General features: G+C 41.0%; 1 protein-coding gene across 4 annotated transcripts in view; it reads left to right on the forward strand.

Moving 5' to 3' along the window:
• Positions 1–20,942, forward strand: part of LOC136758489 (nuclear receptor subfamily 6 group A member 1-A) — a 175,372-nt gene that overhangs the window by 95,991 nt on the left and 58,439 nt on the right. For all 4 annotated transcript variants that reach the window (XM_066712898.1, XM_066712899.1, XM_066712896.1 and 1 more), the window contains exon 3: positions 20,405–20,428. In XM_066712898.1, the coding sequence (XP_066568995.1) occupies positions 20,405–20,428 (24 nt within the window). The remainder of the gene's footprint in view (positions 1–20,404; positions 20,429–20,942) is intronic.

A 20,942-nucleotide genomic window follows, 5' to 3' on the forward strand; every position in this document is an offset into this window, starting at 1 on the left:
ATCTTAATGCTGATAAAATGGGATCCTTAAAGGACAGACAACAAGGCTGTCTTTCGCATCTAACCAGCTCTCAGGGAGCAACAACAGTGGTCTTGGCCATTTTTCTAGTACGCATTTCTTCTGTATATTTGGTCTGTTGTCATCTTAACCGTTTCAGCCCATGTCTGCTGCCGAGGAGGACGATCAAGTGACTTTTCTCTCGCATATTGGAACGCAGTCCAGCACACCCCTGACAATAATATAACAAACTGTCACTATTTACCTCCCTTTAGGGGCTAGCTTCACTACTTAGTATCAAAGGGCTTTATTTGATCTTGAATTCGTAGATTATTTAACAAAAGCCAGAGCACATCACCATTTAATTTTATTTTTAGGATTTGCTCATAAAGGTGACATTTGTCCTGTTGCAAAGTCAATCATGGTTTTAAAAGCACATTTTCTTGTTCACTGGTTATTTAAATCATCTGTTTGATGGCAGTGCTTTGAAGGGTCTTTTACTTTGCTGTGTTCAAGAAAATGTTTTTCCCCCCTCTTTATTTTCCAATGGCAGTAGAGGCAGAAAGGTATTGACCAGTTTATTGATTTTGTTTTTAATTTATTTTTTTATTTTTAAATGCTACTAGGAAACATTTTAGTAGCTTGATAATCGAACGGCTGAGTGTCAATTGCTGGGACGTGCACAGAAATGAGTACCAATGAATAAGTTTAATGAACAAAAACAAGATCCGATATTATTTAATCAGAATCTTAGGTATGCTAATGGAGATGCATAACAAGAAATACAAATAAACTATTAAAGAGCAAGAGGAATCCTTTGGAATGTAGTACACTACAATTAGGTATTTTACATAATGAATCGCTGAGTAATTTTAATAGTGTTTTTCAGGGGAAGTTATTTAAAAGGTGATTGTAATTGACATCTAGATCTCACATTCGGAGGTCATATTTAATTATCTTTGCTAACAAGGATTTAGATGCAAGGATATATTTATGTATTGTGGTTGGATATTTAACAGATGCACTGCTACCATATGGTCCCTCATGTAGGCTAAATAACGCTCTGAGACACGGAGTTCACCGTGACATTGACAGTAAGCGAGAACTCTAGCTGTTAAATTCCTTATTTCCTATTGATATACTGTATTAACACAAATTATACAAAACTAACAATGTATACATAACTATATATACATGCATACATCCTCAAAAATCTAAATTGTATTGTTTTAAAACCCAATTTGAAATAAACCTAGCAATCGGATAGTGCAAGGGGAAAAAATATATCAAAATAAGCAGATGACGTACTATAACCACCGTGGCACTGCACTAAATGTTGTCGAACATTTCCAGCTTCTTTCAACTGAACTGGCTGGCTGGTTTGGACTGTACAGCTGTTGTGTGAGAACCAGAATCACCCCAGGGATGCGTCTATCTGCAGAAACAGTACCGTTTTGAATGGAGAAATTGTTATTTTGGCCCCTGCAAAATATTCTTCACTTTCAAAGAACACATCCAAACTATGCTTAATGAAAAAAAATACTCAAGTGAAACCAGGTAGCACTACAATAGAACAGTTTGCAGCTACTTTGTGAGAAGGAAAGTTGGACTCTGATGGCAAATGTTTTTCCTGAAGCCCTCTGTGTTCAGAGATGTGCCTCTTCCTCCAGCTGTCAAGACTTGACAGTCTGGTCTGAGCACAAACCCACTTCATTAATATGGTAATCAGTGGAAATTGCATCATAAATATTCAGGGAAGCTTATATCTGCCTGATTAATTAAACAACACTAAACTGTGGTTACTGTCAACAATGGCAGCATTTTGATATGCTTGTGATACATACATGCTTACATGTATATGTGCATGCATGCATACATAAATACTTTTAAACCTAATGAATTGCATGAGAAATTGTGTGTTTTGACAGCTTTGAAGAATTTTCTAAATAAATAAAATAGGTGACGCATAGATAAGCAATGACTATAATGTTTACAACTACATAGTTGATCTGCTGCATTGGTTCACCAACTTGAAGTCAGGTTTGCAGTGCCATCCTTGGTCTTGTATTATGTGGGATTATCTGGATAATATTTCCCAATTACTTTGAATAAACATGCCTTTTCACACAACAGATAAATGAGTTGTCCCAAGTAGGAGTGGACAGTGGTGTACTGCATAAAGGTTGCTTTTTTTCAGTGGCAATTTTCCCTGTCATTACTTCACGTGTTTTGCAATTAGCTCCACCTACTGGACCCTCAACTGGTGACTGGTCTCCTGCCCTCTATACAAACCCCTCACTTTTATCCAATGAACAATACAAACCTGATTTGAGTCTATAATTTGTTCCATACATGTGCTTTCATATTATAGAATACACAAACTCAATGATTTAATTAAGTTCCTTAAATTTCATGTCAAGGGTGCTATAAAACCTTAATCTAAATCGTGGTTGACCTACTTGTTATTTAGTTTGAAACATATTGCGATATATAAGTATAGGTTTTGCTTGTCTCATCCTTGCTATGAAAGCCAGAATGAAAAAGAACTTTCTATGGTTTGCTTTTGTTTATTTCATTTTGTATGCAGGTACAGACTCATTTTATAAAGGATTGTGTAGTCTAAAACACCAGAAATTTCAGGATTTTCTCCTTTATGTGTTAGAAAAGTAATAAATGGTGAGAGTGACAAGGTCCTTTTGATTTCCTGGAAGTGACTGAGGACAAATTAAACCTTCCATTTTGAATTAGACTTGAGTATTCACAAACTACCTTCTGTATCTTTCCAACACATGCATTAATGTATTGGAAGAGATCATGTTCCTCTTAGTTTCCCTCCAATTTGTAATGACAGCGCTTCCAAGGAGAGCAGAGAAACAATCTACCCAGGAGTGGCTTCGTGGCACGGTTTTGGCTTTGACTGCTATTGTTCAGCTCATCTTGGAAGCAGAGCCTGAGGGTTCTTTGTGGAAAGCGTCTCTCTACACAAACCTTTGTTCGGGTCTTTTGTCCACTCTTATGAAACCGGCTCCACCAGTGCTGTTTGGGGTTAAGGTCGGGTGACTAAAGAGGTCAGACCAAAGCTACTCTCCCTGCGTGAGACCACAGCGAACCGTGCGGTGGCCGGACTTGAGGTCACTGCCTTCCGGAAGGGCCAATACCAAGTTCTTGTGTGGATCAGGAATCGGCTCCATACCCAGTTTCATTTTGCTGTTAAGCATCTTGCCAGGTGCGGGTCCGGACAAGTTGCAATCTAATATAAAGAGCATTAATTCAGAAATACTTTTAATGGTTCCCTGAACTCATTAGGGTTTACAACATGGACAGCTTAATTAAGTTCATACCAGCCATACTCCCCAGTTACCATTCTTCCGAAAAGGGAAAATTCTATGAACTTGAATTGAATATGGATACAGGTATAATATATTTGTATTGTTAGTGCAGAATAATATTTCAGATGTAGTGATTATAGCAATAACAGATCACATTTACATTTAAAAAATATATAAAAAGAATTGAAGCATAAATCAGCACTATTCAAGGCAGTAGTAATTCTTTAAATGTATGAAAGGATACATACTAGCCTTGTATTGTTTATAAAAGTTTGCCTTACCTACAGCAAACACATACGTAATACTTATGCTAATGTGCACTATAAACGAGCACAATGCAAACAATCAGACCTAACATGTGACTGGTAATAGGTTGTCCTTGCCAAGTGTTAAAATCGGATGACTATGATTCGTTGTTAATGCAGGTTTACACAAATCGAATGGGTAAAACGGGGAGACAAATAGTTCAGGGCAAAATTGCCTTTTAGTAAGATTTATAAAGTCTGCAACTTGATGTGAGACGTGTGCTGCATTTCATAAATATTTTGTGGTTTAAATGGAGATTTATTAGGCTTTTGAAGTTGTATTAAACATGATGTAAAATATATATTCTTAGAATATGTCACCAGATAATTGGATTACAAAACGTTATACCGGAACAGTGTAAGTAGGTGCTGCTACACAATTTTCCTACAGTTCAGAAAGCGCATTTTATCCCAGAATGCCACACTGCTTAAGTAGTCATTTTCTGCCAGATTTATGTTCTTTTTTACCCCTGTCTTTTTGACTAAATCGCTCTTTTACAGCTAAACTGAGAAGTTGAGTACCAAACTAAGGCGCCGTGCAGCAGAGAAAATAGAATCATTAAAAAAAGCTAATTTATATTCGAAGACCTTAATAATTCTTGTGGCATCTTTTAAGGTTTTTTCGTTCACTGAAAACTCAGATTATGTTCACAAAGAGAGTGGTGCAAAAGTGTAAATGTTATGGGATGAAGCTGCCTAGGAAAACATGGTGATGCTCCTTGCAATTAGACCTTTTAAAATCTATCTATCTATCTATCTATCTATCTATCTATATATCTATCTATCTATTTATATATCTATATATGTATATATTTGTATTGGTCACCTCAGTGTTGTGCAAAATGGAAGTCACTGTAAGAGACGCAATAATCTTTGTGTTAATCTTTTTCTTACAGACTTAAATGCTCTAGCACTGTACTACTGGTCTCCCTTATACATGACTTGGTACACTAATGTGAATTGAGTCTCTGTTTAAAACAGCCTGTTGCAGGTCAGTATTGGGACAGAAGAAGCTGATCAAATCAAACACACAAACTGCTTTATTCAAATCGCATAATGAGAATTGCTGGGCAGGTTTACCATCACTAATGTTTTTACTTCAACATTTAAGTAAACTGTGGGTTTTTTATTAATTTATTTTTGTAAGATATAACTGTATTGAAGCATAAAATAAAGAATAAAACCATCACTACCGATATGACATCGAGTTGCAAAATTTCACCTTTCTTCTTCACTAGGACCAAGATGTCAAAATGTCAGACTTTGTGCACTTTTCCCCCCAGACTTCCCAATTATTCCTAATTATTACATGTAAGGGTAAAGTTAGTCAAGCAAGGAAAATGTTAAAGACATTAATTTATTTATTTTGGAAGGATAGACCAGGAAGCCGAAATGGACATGCTGGAGAACTATAATGTGGACTTTCTTCACGTGTGTTTGGATTAACATTTTACTGGACCTGCAAGACCACTCAAGTATGAAGCGCTCTGGTGAATCTGGAGGTACCAGACATCATAGCCACGGCATTTGGTGAATCAAGCCGAGGATTGTGTGTGTGGTCTTCCGGCGTGGGTTTCACTCTTGAAAGAGCATATTGGGTTACATTCCAAGAAACTGTTCTTCCAAGATCCCTTGATAATAGAGGAACATTTGAACCTTTCGGTCCCCACACAGACACGCAGCGCACAGAATGCGGCCTGGACCATCTGTACCCCACCGCAACACTGTATAGTGTGTAAAGAGCCTGTCTGGGTGACATCATTCCCTCTAGATTTGGTTCTGCATTCAAAGCCCCCCAGGCCCGAGGACCATTTGGCATAGCGAACTTGTCACCCTGTTGGGGCTGTGAGCCTGAGATGGTGGTTTGAATGTGAGCAAGGTGTGATCCCTCATCTGCATGGCTGAGAAGCAACAGCCCAGGTCAGACTTCTCATTTACTTGTCTCCAGACCCCTTATTCCTTCACATTCTTCGTGTGCTCCCAGTCATATTACCTCTTGCAGCCAGTGATTTGGATCCATCCGTTCACAGATCTTTCATCTGCTGAACAGTCTCTCTAGCCACACTCCACAGTCGTGCACAAGTCTCTCACGGTTCTCCGCAGGTGCTCTAAACAGCCAATGGAAGAGCAAAGCGTGTGCGTGTAACCTTTTCTAGATCTCGGGGAAGGATGTTTTGTCCTCTTCCTTCCTGACAATTTCAATGAAGGTGCATTTTTTACCACAATCTTGGCAATGTGGCTTATTAGTGTTTTTCATTTACACATCTCCACATGCAGCAGTGACCCATCAATTATTATTATTATTATTATTATTATTTATATTTTTTACCCTCCTAACTCCAACTACATGCATATGACATCTAACTGTGTGATTTCTCTCATAAACTGACAGCTCACATATTTTAGCCGTACAGAAAACACTGAAAACATCACAGCTGACTGGAGCTGTTCTCAGCAGTATACTCAGAGTAGATGACATTTCAGCAGGCAATACTGGGGTGAATGTCTACATATTTGTAGGGGGTGCTCTGACTCCCCCCCACTGTATTATGTTGGCACTGTATTAGTCATCGTATAGTTATTTCGATTGTATCTGATTGGAACCTTGTTTGTTCTCTGTTACGTATTGGCTACTGTACTTGTTTTGCCAAGAAAACCATTTCAGGCGGCTGCTGTGTAAATCCATTAGTCTTGCAGAGGGATAGCCTTTTTATCAGTTCTACAACATCTAGTCCTATCAATCTCAAGCGCAAGACACATCTGTTCTCTCCGGCTTTCTGTTAACCAGCTCCCTTCATTGTGGCCATTGCGACGCTCGTGTTCCCCCCCCCCCACTGTCCCCACCGTTCTGCTTCATACTGAATTCTTTGTGTAACCTTCCTCTTGCATTGCAACTTCGCATAGAAATGTATTTATCTAGCTTTCAACCAAGTGCTGAAACTGGGGTTTGCTAGCCTTATACTTATTGGGGTTAGAAAAGGGATAATTTAGCTGTTTTTAAATGTCCTTCACAAAACTCTTGTGTATTGGGACATTACAGAGTAGTTTGAGTGCTCCATATGGGAAAAATGCTTCATACCAATACAATGGATTTGTTTAATTGATTGTGGAAGGAAACGCTGAGTATGCTCAAAATGGGGTTGACATCTGCAAACCAATAGCTATAACACCTCAAGGCTTTATCTGTTCAGATGTCACAATGTAAGCAACACTGACCCAGGTTACCTGATGAGGGTACCAGAAGATCAGGCTGTTTTTGGTGGAACAGAAGGTTTACAAAGTTGGGTTAATGGTTAATACTTCAGTTACAAATCAATGATGTTCCTTTCCGACCTGATTTTATATATTTCCTTTTGTAACAAAGAATCACAAGGTGCTTGACAACTATAAAATCACTCCATATTCTACAAAGAGGAAAATACAACCATTTTTTAAAATGTTTTTTTATAGCTTTTTTTTTTTTAGCTTTTATGTTGTGTTGGGGTGATAAGTACACTTCAGTGTGCCTTTCTTGGTTTACCTGGGACTTGATTGAGACGTGTTTTGGGATTGTGTACAACAGGCACTATATAGGTGTATGTTGCTGTCGTAACTTAGCAGTATTTTCCACGGTTCCTCGTGTAAAATTTAAACTCTGTCCGTGGGCTTATCTGAAGTGCTCATCGTTATTGTCTCGGCAGAACCAGGACCATTTCACATTTGTTTTCAGTTTAGCTTTTCCCTTGGCATCCTTTGGCCGGGGAGACTTCCTTTACCTCTCATGCAGACTCACAATAGAGTTTCAGTCCCGAACTGAAGTGCGTTTTTTCATTAAATCATCGTTAACTGTATTTTTCCCGGAGACAAATTGAGGGCAGGCTCCTCTCCAGCACTGACCCATGGGAGTGCAATAATCAATTTACCTTTCCCTGAAGCTCAGCTGGGCCACGCGGCATGGCCAGGATTCAAACGGGTAAGGCAGGCCCTGAGAGCTTACAGTAACTCACCTGATAAATCACATTATGGTCCAGTTAATTATGGTAAACCTCCCTGTGAAACCTGTATGAATAAGTGCTGTATTGCAGTATGTCACAGTACCTTTCAACTATTTTTAGTGTCTCTTTTATAATAGAATTGTGGATCTGTGTATCAGTGCGCCAGCAGAAGAAACTGCATTATTGTATCAACGTATACATTTGCAGAAATTAAAATATCCAGTTTACACTCATGTTTGGTAAATGATTATTTTCATTAAAGGAGTATATAGAAGATTATTCCCATCATGTGTCTCCTTGCCGCTGTACTTTGAAAAAGTTTTTTGTAAAAATAAATAAATTAATTAAATGTTTTTTTTTTTTTTCTGTGCTTACCTTGAATTATTTAATTCATTTGGGGGAAGCCTGGCACGCTGCACATGGAAAGAGTATTTTTAGAAAGCAGTCTCTGTCAGTGCGGAAGTCAGAGTGGAACAGCTTAGGAAACCCAAAGTCTCGGGTCACTTGGCACTTTTCCTTGCATGAGAGAGAGGCGACCGTTGGATTTGGTGCTTTATTAGAGATCCTGGTATGTTTAGTTGGATTATTATAATTGTTTTGCTTATTTTGTTTACTATTACATATATCATTCTATATATTGTCTCCTATATATCTCTTTATTTATTATATTTCATTTATTAAAGGGGATTACAAAATTACTGGCATTATGCCGTACATATAGTCTCACACACAAATAAATGGATCTCATATTATTCCCTGTCAAAACTTGCTTTTGCGTCGCACCTCTGGTTTGCTGTTAATATTGAACACTTCTGCAGCAGCACAGAGTGAGTGTTGGGTGATGGATTGGGTGCCAGTACAATTTCTACTACTTGGCGAGAACTAGCCAACACTGACATTGTTGAACTATCGGGCCGAGCTCGGCTTGGATGATCTCCACCTGTCGCCCAGCGCTTAGCGAGGGTCGCTGCCGTGCCATGAGACAAATCAATCCCAGCTGATTTCCCCTCTCTAACCGCTGAACAGACCCGAGCCAACACTGAGCTTCCTGGGGATTCTCAGCCCAAAATAAATAAATAAAATTAAATAATGCAGCTGTGTCTTGAATGAGTAAAGCTGTCACGCCATGGTCCACCTGAAGCAATATGTGTGTGCGTGTGTGTGTGTGTGTACGGGTGTAAATATGAAAACTTCTATACAATTATATTTAAAACCTTAGGTATGACTATTAGAATCCAGGATGCATAATACAGTGCTTATACATATCGCCTCGTGTAACCCCCTCCCCCTGCTTTCATTTTGTTATTTTTCTATATATTGCTTTGATGATTAAGATCTCTGTTTAACCAAGCATAAAGAGTGACGTTTTATTTTACTTTTTAAAATACAACATTGCATTTGAATATGGATTTATCGCTTTCAGGGGGAAAAAAGAGAGAGAGCTGTGACCTAGCCATAAATCAGTAGAGTGTACATTTAAATCATGAAGCAGGGCAGCAAAGTATATGCAGCTTTCTGATTTAATTTTCTATGACATATTGAGTCTATGTTTTAGCCCACAGAACTACACAGCTGTGCCCTAATTCTTTTTTTTTTTTTTTTTTTTTTTTCTCTAGTGATCTCAACATTTCTGCCTTTTAAGGCATTGCTATTCTTGGATCTCAGCAGGACACTGTGTTAGACTGTCACTGCACACTCCATAGCACAGCTATTGTAAGCTGAAATGTTTAGATTAGCCTTTAAACTAATATATGCAAAAAAAAAAATCCCTACAGGCTTGAACTTGATTGCAGTGAATTAAATCAGGAAGGTTTGGCTGTGCTCAATTATCCCTCTTTGCTTCCATTGTTTATATATATGAAAATGTCAAATTTCACATGCTTTAAAAAAAAATCACTCCCTGATTTGTTTCATGTTGGTATGTATCTTTTTAGTAGCTACTGCAAATGAGGATAATTACTATTTTAGAGGCCTGAAACTATATTCTCATGTTTTATCATAACCTACATTTGTTTTCCTCCCCCCACCCCACCCATTATTTTCCTTCTCTTTCACCTGCTTATTGATCAGTCTTTAGCTGAGGGGGCTTGACATATGTGTTCACAGCAGCTTCTGCCAGAGATGTGTTCTTGGTTTAAAATGGCACCGTAACCAGATCACTACTCCGCACGCATTTAATTGTGCAGTGCACCCAGCCATGTCAAAACCCAGGTTGTCTGTGAAGAGACAAGCTACTGTGTGATTGATGCAGGATCTATATGTGACCTGCATTCTCCTTGTCTGCAGAGCAATGATGCACGCTGTGCTCAGGCCGATATCCCACTGAGTTTGGCTCTTGTGATTTGTTATTTCATCAAATCCTGAAACCCTTCAGAGAAGATTACAGGCTCCCAGGTAGATTTAGTCTATTTTATTTATCTACCTGTGTCACAAATGTGTATGATTTAAAATTAGGTCTACATCTCCCACATAGATAGTACTGGGAGCTGGAATCCTTTATCTGTATACAGGACATTATATATATATATATATATATATATATATATATATATATATATATATACACACACACACACTCACCTAAAGGATTATTAGGAACACCATACTAATACTGTGTTTGACCCCCTTTCGCCTTCAGAACTGCCTTAATTCTACGTGGCATTGATTCAACAAGGTGCTGAAAGCATTCTTTAGAAATGTTGGCCCATATTGATAGGATAGCATCTTGCAGTTGATGGAGATTTGTGGGATGCACATCCAGGGCACGAAGCTCCCGTTCCACCACATCCCAAAGATGCTCTATTGGGTTGAGATCTGGTGACTGTGGGGGCCAGTTTAGTACAGTGAACTCATTGTCATGTTCAAGAAACCAATTTGAAATGATTCGACCTTTGTGACATGGTGCATTATCCTGCTGGAAGTAGCCATCAGAGGATGGGTACATGGTGGTCATAAAGGCGTGGACATGGTCAGAAACAATGCTCAGGTAGGCCGTGGCATTTAAACGATGACCAATTGGCACTAAGGGGCCTAAAGTGTGCCAAGAAAACATCCCCCACACCATTACACCACCACCACCAGCCTGTACAGTGGTAACAAGGCATGATGGATCCATGTTCTCATTCTGTTTACGGCATTTTCGCCCACAGGACTGCCGCATACTGGATGTTTTTCCCTTTTCACACCATTCTTTGTAAACCCTAGAAATGGTTGTGCGTGAAAATCCCAGTAACTGAGCAGATTGTGAAATACTCAGACCGGCCCGTCTGGCACCAACAACCATGCCACGCTCAAAATTGCTTAAATCACCTTTCTTTCCCATTCAGACATTCAGTTTGGAGTTCAGGAGATTGTCTTGACCAGGACCACACCCCTAAATGCATTGAAGCAACTGCCATGTGATTGGTTGGTTAGATAATTGCATTAATGAGAAATTGAACAGGTGTTCCTAATAATCCTTTAGGTGAGTGGATTATTAGGAACACCTGTTCAATTTCTCATTAACTGAGACTCAGTTACTGGAATTTTCACGCACAACCATTTCTAGGGTTTACAAAGAATGGTGTGAAAAGGGAAAAACATCCAGTATGCGGCAGTCCTGTGGGCGAAAATGCCGTAAACAGAATGAGGACATGGATCCATCATGCCTTGTTACCACTGTGCAGGCTGGTGGTGGTGGTGTAATGGTGTGGGGGATGTTTTCTTGGCACACTGTAGGCCCCTTAGTGCCAATTGGGCATCGTTTAAATGCCACGGCCTACCTGAGCATTGTTTCTGACCTTGTCCATCCCTTTATGACCACCATGTACCCATCCTCTGATGGCTACTTCCAGCAGGATAATGCACCATGTCACAAAGGTCGAATCATTTCAAATTGGTTTCTTGAACATGACAATGAGTTCACTGTACTAAACTGGCCCCCACAGTCACCAGATCTCAACCCAATAGAGCATCTTTGGGATGTGGTGGAACGGGAGCTTCGTGCCCTTGATGTGCATCCCACAAATCTCCATCAACTGCAAGATGCTATCCTATCAATATGGGCCAACATTTCTAAAGAATGCTTTCAGCACCTTGTTGAATCAATGCCACGTAGAATTAAGGCAGTTCTGAAGGCGAAAGGGGGTCAAACACAGTATTAGTATGGTGTTCCTAATAATCCTTTAGGTGAGTGTATATATATATATATATATATATATATATATGAGAGAGAGAGAGAGAGAGAGAGAGAGAGAGAGAGAGACTTTGACTTTTAACTGCACTTTATTAGCAGTTAATTGAAAAAACAATAAATCAATAATCCTCCATCAAAATTCGATATATTTTTTCACCGTTATTCCACCCATAATGTCACCCCCAGATCTCTACACATTAAAAACAAGTTTGCAATCAACTACAGAACACAGAACATCTTGACAACACCAAAGCATTTTAAACATACCAAGGTTATGCATCAGTGTGTAATAGTTAAAATCAACTGTGATCCTGCACTTCACCTGGCAGTGAAACAACCATAAAACATCATCACTGGCTCTGCCCTCAATCTTGTTCTTCTTGCTTAAATATATGGCCTTTCTCACTTGGACCAAGCATGAAGTTGGACAGTTGGGCAACATATTTTGTGTTCTTCATATACATTGTATAGGAGAGAGTACACCAGTCCCAGGTCCCTGTACCCCCATACCTGCACTAGGCCCCAGCATCTAGGAATCCACTTGCCCGTCCTCACTGACTCCTCTCCCGATTCCTGGCACAGCAGCGGTTGTATCCGCACTAGTCCATGCTAGTTGAGACTCGGTCAGAGTGGGACCTCTGCCTCCCTGAGTTGGTGGCCTCCCTGAGTTGGTGGCCCCCCTCGACTGCTGCTCCGGGTGCCGCTTCCTGCTCTCGGCTTCCTCCTCCTCTGCCTCCAGCTCTGGGCAGTTCTGCATGCCCCTCCATTCTGCAGCAAAAGCATTTAATCTATTAAGACGTGGCAAAAATGACAGTCATTGTCATCCAGTCTGAATTTAAAAGCCAAAGCTCTTCGTCCTTATTATTGAGGTTCATATAGACCTGCCTCCTGAACATGACAATATGCCTCAGCAGTGGGTTCTTCCCCCCCAGCGGAACCCGTCTCATGCCCGACATGATCTTCCCATAGCAGCTGAGTTTACTCTTCAGCACCTTGTTATGGAGAGAAGGCTGCACATTGGAAAGAGTAACTTTCCGGGCCGGTGCCGCAAAAGGCAGCACCGGGGTGAATGTATCATTGATGGTGACACCGTGTTCAACCACCTCATCTGCTAAGTCAGTTTAGGGCAAAAACACCATGATGGCACCACACATTCGGGAGGCAGACTTAATTTTTGCACACCCCACCACCTCTCCCACATCCAACACACACTTTTCAAGGGGACAAAACATCTCGGGGGGTGAATTTACCGCCATGATGGTGGATGAGGGTTTTGAGGAAATTGTGGCCCCCCGAACCACCCATAATGGCCACAGACAAGACAAACAAAAAATAGAAACAGTGTAAATAGTAGTTCCCTTTCAAATCGAAAGACAGCCATTACCTAATAGGAAGAGCCTTCTGGCCTGCCAAAGCTGCCCAATAGGGGCCCTGCTGGCAGCGTCAAAATACACTGATCTCCAACAGGCTAGACGGCAGCCACAGCAGCGCCTGTTGGGCTCCCAACAACCCAACAGGCCGTGGCCGAGGCAGGGAAAGCTTCAACCTAGGCCACAACAGAGCAGTGCCGCAGAAGCCAGCCGCAGGCTAGAGGGAAGAACAGGCTCTCCAGCTGGAAGCCTAAGTGCAAGGAAGACACCAAACAGCCCCCTGCGAAGCTGCAGGATCATCCCTGAAGGGACGCGGCCGCCATCACCAACCCCACCCCCCCCAACAGACTGACCGGACCAATGGCAAGCCTGCACCCAAGACTCCTCGGTGCGAATGACGTTGACCCACAGATACGCCCTCCAATTCCACTCTGGCCACCCCCCTTCAGGGGGGTGCTGACCACTACTGTCGGATGTCCCGAAAGGGCTCACTAGTGGCCGACGAAGACTCTAGAGCAGGCTTCTACTTGGGGTACTTCCTGGTGCCAAAGAAGGACGGAGGCTTCAGGCCCATTCTCGATGTTAGGGGCCTCAACATGTTTCTGAAGAAAAGACCCTTCCGCATGTTGACTGTGCAGTGTATTCTCCAGTCTGTCTGGGCGGGTGACTGGTTCATGTCAGTAGACCTCAGGGACACTTGATTCCACATCCCCATCCTACCAGCACACAGAAAATACCTGCGCTTCGCCTTCCAGGTCTAGGCGTACGAGTTCATTGTGCTGCCTTTCAGCCTTTCCCTGGCTCCCCGCACATTTTCGAAGTGCATGGATGCAGCCTTGACCCTCCTCAGGACAAAGGGTATTAGGATCCTGAACTATCTGGATGACTGGCTGGTGTGCGCAGACTCCAGGCTTCAGGCAGAGGAACATACAGTGGAGGTCATACATCACGTGACTGCACTGGGTCTCGCAGGTCACAGAGAAAAGCTCCCTTGAACCTGCAAAGACGGTGGGCTTCTTGGGAATGAAGCTGGACTCTCAAAAAATGCTTGCCTACCTGTCCAGACGCAGGATTGAGTCATTGGGGAAATGCCTGGCGTCATTCAGTAGGGCATCGACTCTCCAGCTAGTCAACTTCCAAAAACTGTTGGGGCTGATGGTGGCCGCCTCAAATATTCTTCCCTTGGGCCTTATGCACATGCAGCCATTTCAACGCTGGGTAAACACCCACAAACACCACCCACTGACGGTGACCTCAGCGTGCTGGCAGGCACTGTCCTGGTGGAGAAATCGGAACAATCTGCACCTTGGCTCCCCCCTCGGATGCCTGCACAGAGGGGAAGTCATCACCGCAGACGCCTCCGGAACAGGCTGGGGTGCTGTCTGGAATGGGATGGGAGTCAAAGGAGTGTGGAGCGGCCTCTGGTCAGTCGCACACATCAACGTACAGGAGCTGCAAGCAGTGTGACTGGCGCTGCACCACTTTTGCCATGGTCTGACTGACAGACATGTCCTGATCCGGACGGACAACACGTCAGTGGTGGCCTACATCAACCACCAAGGAGGCCTACACTCCCCTAGACTACATCATGTGCAGACTTCTACTGTGGGCGCAAGACAATCTCCGCTACATATGGGCAATACACCTGCCGGGCATGTCCAATCTCTCCAGCTGCAGTTGTGGGTTTGGCCCCTTGAAGGCACTGTCTGATGTCTCTGGGGCTGCCTGTTAATGTTGTGGAAACGCTGCAGTCGGCCAGGGCCCCTTACACCACGGTCCAATATACTTACAAGTGGTCAGCTTTCCAGAACTGGTGTCTAGAGAGACGTGTGGATCCGGTGTCGAGCTCCATATCGACAATCCTGTGCTTCCTGCAACAGCTGCTTGAAGACGGGAAATCTGCATCCATGCTGAAAGTTTATCTGGCTGCCATCTCAGCATGCCATGAAAAGATTGACAATGTTTCCCCAGGAGCCCATTTCCTGGCGATCCAGCTTCTGGAAGACGCTTGAGACCACCAATAAAGGACACAATTCCAGCCTGGGACTTGGAATTAGTGCTGAAAGGACTGAGCGGTGCTCCCTTTGAGCCCATCTCCACAACGGAGCTCCGTTTCCTCTCACTCAAGGCAGCCTTCCTTGTAGCGATAACGTCGGCAAGGAGAATGAGTGAAATTCATGCCTTGTTTGTGGATAAAGCCTGTCTAATCATCTCGGGAAGCAACGACAGAGTCATTATCAGGACGAAACCAGCCTTCCTGCCCAAGGTCACTTTGGCATTCCAAATAAACCAACCTATTGACCTGGAGTCTTTCCATCCCCCTCCACATACATTGGATGAGGACCACAGACTACACACACTTTGCCCTGTCTGGGCCTTGAGGTGCTATATGCGCAGGACTGCACAGAGCCTCAAATCCGACCAGCTGTTTGTCTGCTACGGTTCCACCACCAGAGGGAGGGCGGTTTCGAAACGGCAACTGGCGCACTGGGTGGCTGATGCGATCCGACTCACCTACGAGACTGCTAATGTTCCCATGCCTGAACACATCTCAGCGCACTCAACGTGGGGACAAGCCACGTCATGGACTCTCTTTCATGGTGCCACACTTGAAGATCAACAGACCTTCACCGCCTCAACATGGTGGACTGGCTGTGCCCAAGCTTGGGCACTCAGATGCTGCTAGCCCTAAGGCGCTGTGAGGCTATCCTTGTCATTGTGGGTTTAGTCTTAGTCAGGTGTCCAGACTCGCAACAGCTCTGGTATAGTCTTCCCATTAGGTAATAGCTGTCTTTTGATTTGAAAAGGAACGATAGATTATTCTCATAACCCCGGTTCCTTGAAAAAGAAAGACAGCCAGGGGTCGCTCAACCAGACGACCTTCCTGATGAAAAAATGGCAGGCCGCTGCAGTCAGGAGGAGACTTCACAGACGCTGGGGGTGGGTCTTCCTCCTGCCAGCAGGGTCCCTATTGGGTAGCTTTGGTACATGCTTTCACTGATTGGCAGGTCAGAAGGCTCTTCCCATTAGGTTATGGCTGTCTTTCTTTTTCAGGGAACCAGGGTAATGATAATAACCTATTGATATAAACCATGGAAAACAAGACCGAGAAAAAGTCAGATTCACACTGACCAGCTCGCACTCACTCGAAACCCCGCCCACTCACTCCCAGCATGCACTCAGAGAGAGTGAGAGTGAAAGAGAGTTAGTTGTGCATGTCAATTTGTAAGGTTTTGACATTAGGTATTTAGTTTGCGTGTCCCATATCGAAAACTCGCATATTTATTACTAGGGCCTGACCGATACAGGTTTTTTGCGTCCGATACCGTTAATTGGGAAGCTAAATTTCCTGATTATGACATATCTGCCGATATTTACTTTTTCTTGTTTCTTTCCATTCAGAAAAGGTGAGTAGGAGAGCAACCAGCTGACTGCACTCTCTCTCTGTCAGTTTAGGAGAAAACCTGTGCATTTTCGTTCTTCTTTCTTTCTCAAACTCAAATTCAAAAAGGCACAATTGCGTGTTTGTAACTGTAAATTTACTGACAGTTGATTGTGGTGTGCACTGTAATAATGCATGTCTAATCTCGCTGGGAATTAATTGAGACCGGACAGGGAGAGATCCTCTGCAATGGCCTCTTTGTGCTGAGGAGTTTAAGTATTCATATGCTGGAGTCATCGACACGGGTGTCTTTAAACTAAACAAATAAGACAATGGCGGAGATGCTGAGATTCGGAGAGAACACTTGCCAACTCTAATCCCATCACTGTACATTTCTGCATATCTGCTCCTCTTGCTGTAGATGAACAGGGAGAGCTCGCTTAACCATATTTACTTAAAGACTTCTCCACGTGTGATTATTAATAAACCCATGAACATTTCCCAAGCCACTGCCTCAATATCCTGGAGATGAAATTGGGAGTCAGAAGGATTTTCATTTGAAAACATTTTAATTTTCAGTATTCTAAAACAAATATCAAGTTTTCCTTGGTCTGCCTTCACCTTGTGTTTTCCGTGAGAAGCTTCCTGCACTGTCATTACTACTAAACGTAGGAGACAAAACGCCAGGGAGTCGGTCTTATTCAGGGGGGGAGCCTATACATTTGAGAAAATGTGGAATGAGTTTTCAGAAGCCTTTGTCGCAGGTTGGTTGTATGGGTACCAAGCATCATTTTCATATACACAACCAATGTATCTATTATCCATAGGAGAAGTTATCAGTGTGTATTAGGTTAAACCATTTTACTTTTGAAAACATTGAATAATTAAGTGATTTTCAGTGCAATGAACAATAATTCTGAATATGTATCAACAATTCAAGATTAAATCACAAAGAAGGTAATGCTCTTGATTTCTCAAAATATAGTCACCTGGAGAGGTTTTGAAATTTGTGTTTGCATTGTTTGTTTTCATATGTACCAGTGCGAGTCACAAAAGGTTGGGCAGGATATAGATCTGGTACTGCATTTCATATAACAAACATGCAATACATGTCTTACTCAAAAAATAGTAGACTACCAGATTTATTTTAACCTGTCAAAAATATGCATTACAGTCATTACCCATAGTTTCCACAGTTCACCAAAGCCAAATGATTTAATTAACACTGATATTCTTACCACAGAGAAAATGTGGACATGTTCAAACAATGTTTATAGCTCATTAGTTTATTATAATGAAGTTCGTTGTTCTTTGTTTTAGCGTTGGTGGGTTAGTTTTGGCAGTCGTCTTTGTAAATTGTTTTAGTGGGGCCAAAGCAAATTGCTTTAATATTCTATATAGAAAAAAAACCTAATTGTGGAGGTTGAAAATGGTAAAATGGCATCTAGCATCCCTTTGTGAATATCATACCTTATTCCGTCTGAAACCAACAGGCTGCAGATTTTGCGTGAAAGAAATGCGTCTGCCCAAAACGGATTCTTCCTCTGGATAATTAGAATTTGGCATACTTGTACTCTGACTACATAGCTATCAGTTTAACAAGTCTGAACATGTCTGAGTTAGTAAGTTCTTGCAGTCTGTAAGTAATGAGGAAATTAAGGTAGCTGCTAAAGACTTGTTGTGGGACCAAGAGGAATGTAAACCAGGGATGGCTGAAGGTGTGATGAGAGGATAGGACTTTATGATAAAAAGATATTGTCCGTTTGATTTAAACCAAGCTCGGTTGATATATTATTATGCTAATATTGCTCTTATGCTCTTATTAATGTTTGTAAAGTAATGGATTCCAAGTCTACAAAATCATCTGTCCCTACCAAGTGTACGGATTGGGTTTGTTCAGATGCGTAGTTGAATGCTGATGTGCCGTGTCTAATAAATGACACACTTCATGCTTTACAATCCATTACACTTATGCTTTTGCATGCAAGATTGATGCAATGGTGTAAATTAAACAAATGCACTGTTCTGCCTGCGGATCAGATTTATGTGCTATACATTCAAGGGGCTTTAGTGTGCAAAAAGGCAGCCGTATTTTATGTGATTCATCACCACAAAGTGAAAAAGGGAGACGGAAGCATTTGCATCCAGTCTCTTGTCTCTGCATAATATCTCTGAGCATTGCTGTGATTAAGGAAAGGTGGTAATTACCTTGAATATCACTTGGCTTTCTAGGTACTGTAGTCTCTTGTGAATTAATGTAACAATCAATATATTCCATTGGTGTGATCTAAATGTCTGAAAACCTACCAAAGCAAATCCTGACATGCAGAGTGTAGCCTATTTTGTGAGTTTTTGTGTTTACTGTTCCCATGTTTGCAGTGAAAGTGTGAAAAAGTGGGGGAAAACCTTTGCAGTTTCTAGAATCTTGACATCTCTGAGGTTCCACAGAGAAAATGTTTTCCTTTTATGAATAGTTTGTATTTATTTATTTATTTGTATCTCAGTGGTTTACAAAAACTAAATAATGTTAGTAAAGGTAATAAAATGTCCTGCCTAAAATCTCACTTTATTATTTGGTTTTGAATGAGGTTAAATTATGTCAAATAGATAAGATCTGCTAGAACATAACAGATTTATTTATTAATCCTGACTATATAGAACATTGAGATCAAACCTAAAATCCAAAATAGAAGGAATAAAGAGTTTTCAAACTGTGATATGTAAACTACTCACAATGAAACTACTCACATGAGAATTTTAATCCAACAGTTATACTTTTTGATTAAAAAAGGTTAATGTATTTATTTAGCATCTTAGTCCATAATTGTGTATTGCATTGAAAACATTTGTTTATTCCAGTATAACAGTGAATGGCTCATTTAAATGTTTTGCATTTCAGCTACAGGTTTGGGTTTCATTGCAGGAGCTACTAAACTAAATTGATTTATTGTGCCACATAGATCCCACCAGAACTGTAGTGCTACCTTACAGGAGAGAGAACATCGGGTCAGCCTTTTTCTTATTTTTGACACACTAATAATCAACATCATGATGATCATATTTAATATTTCAATCCCCTACACTTAGTCAGTGCTGTATCACACACCGAACAAGAACATTCAGGTGAAAAAAGCAGACTTGCTGTCATAATACCAGTTTGTTTTTGTTTTAATGGGATAGTAGTGTGTGGGTTTTTTTTCCCTCTCTCTTTTTGAAGCCCATAGAACCACATCAAAGTGAGATTTCTGCTTGATCTAGATGTGAGGCAAGCCCTGCTGGAACCTGTGCCGTATCACTGGACAGCTTCCAAAACAGTTGTGCTATACGGCAGGGTGCATGCTGAGTGTTAAAATATTTGACATTTGTAAGTCTAATAAGCAGGAGGTATTTACCATACATAATGCTGCAAGTCTTAATGATTTTCTCCTTTTAAAAAAAAATACTTCCATATGTGGCGTTTGAGCTGCTAATTTAAAATTCATAACCGTGTGCCCGGCTTTATGGACACTTCTCGCTGGAAAAGAAAATTGGTGCAATTTTTATACCCAGAATTAAATCAATGTTATTTATGCAGTTACACCGTGCTTTGAACCATCTTCGTTGCTTGTTTTGAACTTGTGTATGGACATTTCTAATATTGTTGCAGTGTGATCAATAAATGTGATTTTATAATACTGTTGAAATATTGGTTTTAATATGCATAAGTCTTTTGTTTTTATCATTTCATATTTACTTGATTGTATATGCATACAATCAGGACATTCTTTGTTTTGTTTTTTCCCTGTGATTTTGTACTGTGACCTTTTGAATTCTGAACATAATCAAAGTCAGCTGACATTAAATAACTTTTTTGTTTTGTTTTTCTTTTTGCAGAGGGAATGAATGACACTCAAATAGGTAAGAACTGTATTTTTATGTAATGTTGGATGTTGACTATAATTGCAATTGTGATCAGAAGTCAGGCTTTTGAATATTTATTTAATACAGAAATGTTACTTTAATGGTATTCAATAATTAATTGATAACATATGTAAGGTTTAAGTAATATATTCTAATTTTTAATGTTCATATTGATCTTGCTATGACTTATTTAGTGTAGCATTCATAGATCAGTTTCTGACTCTTATTCCTGGCTGCTGATTGGTTTAATCTTGTCATGCCTTGTATGATGTACTCTTTCCTTTCCCCGTACTTGTTTAGCTGCCATTTTTGAACTTTTAATGCACCATGTACAAACAATCACATTGTGAATCTGTGAAAGTTTGACTGATAATTATTCTAGAGAAATCACAGATATCACATCACATTCACACATTCCCATTTATTTTTCACCTTGCATACATTTTAAAATACTGTTTAGCAGATTCTTAACAACAGTAAATCTCACAAATTACAATAAATAGTTGTTGCC

This window comes from Amia ocellicauda, chromosome 9 (genome assembly GCF_036373705.1).
Source record: "Amia ocellicauda isolate fAmiCal2 chromosome 9, fAmiCal2.hap1, whole genome shotgun sequence".
Classification (NCBI taxonomy): Eukaryota; Metazoa; Chordata; class Actinopteri; order Amiiformes; family Amiidae; genus Amia; species Amia ocellicauda.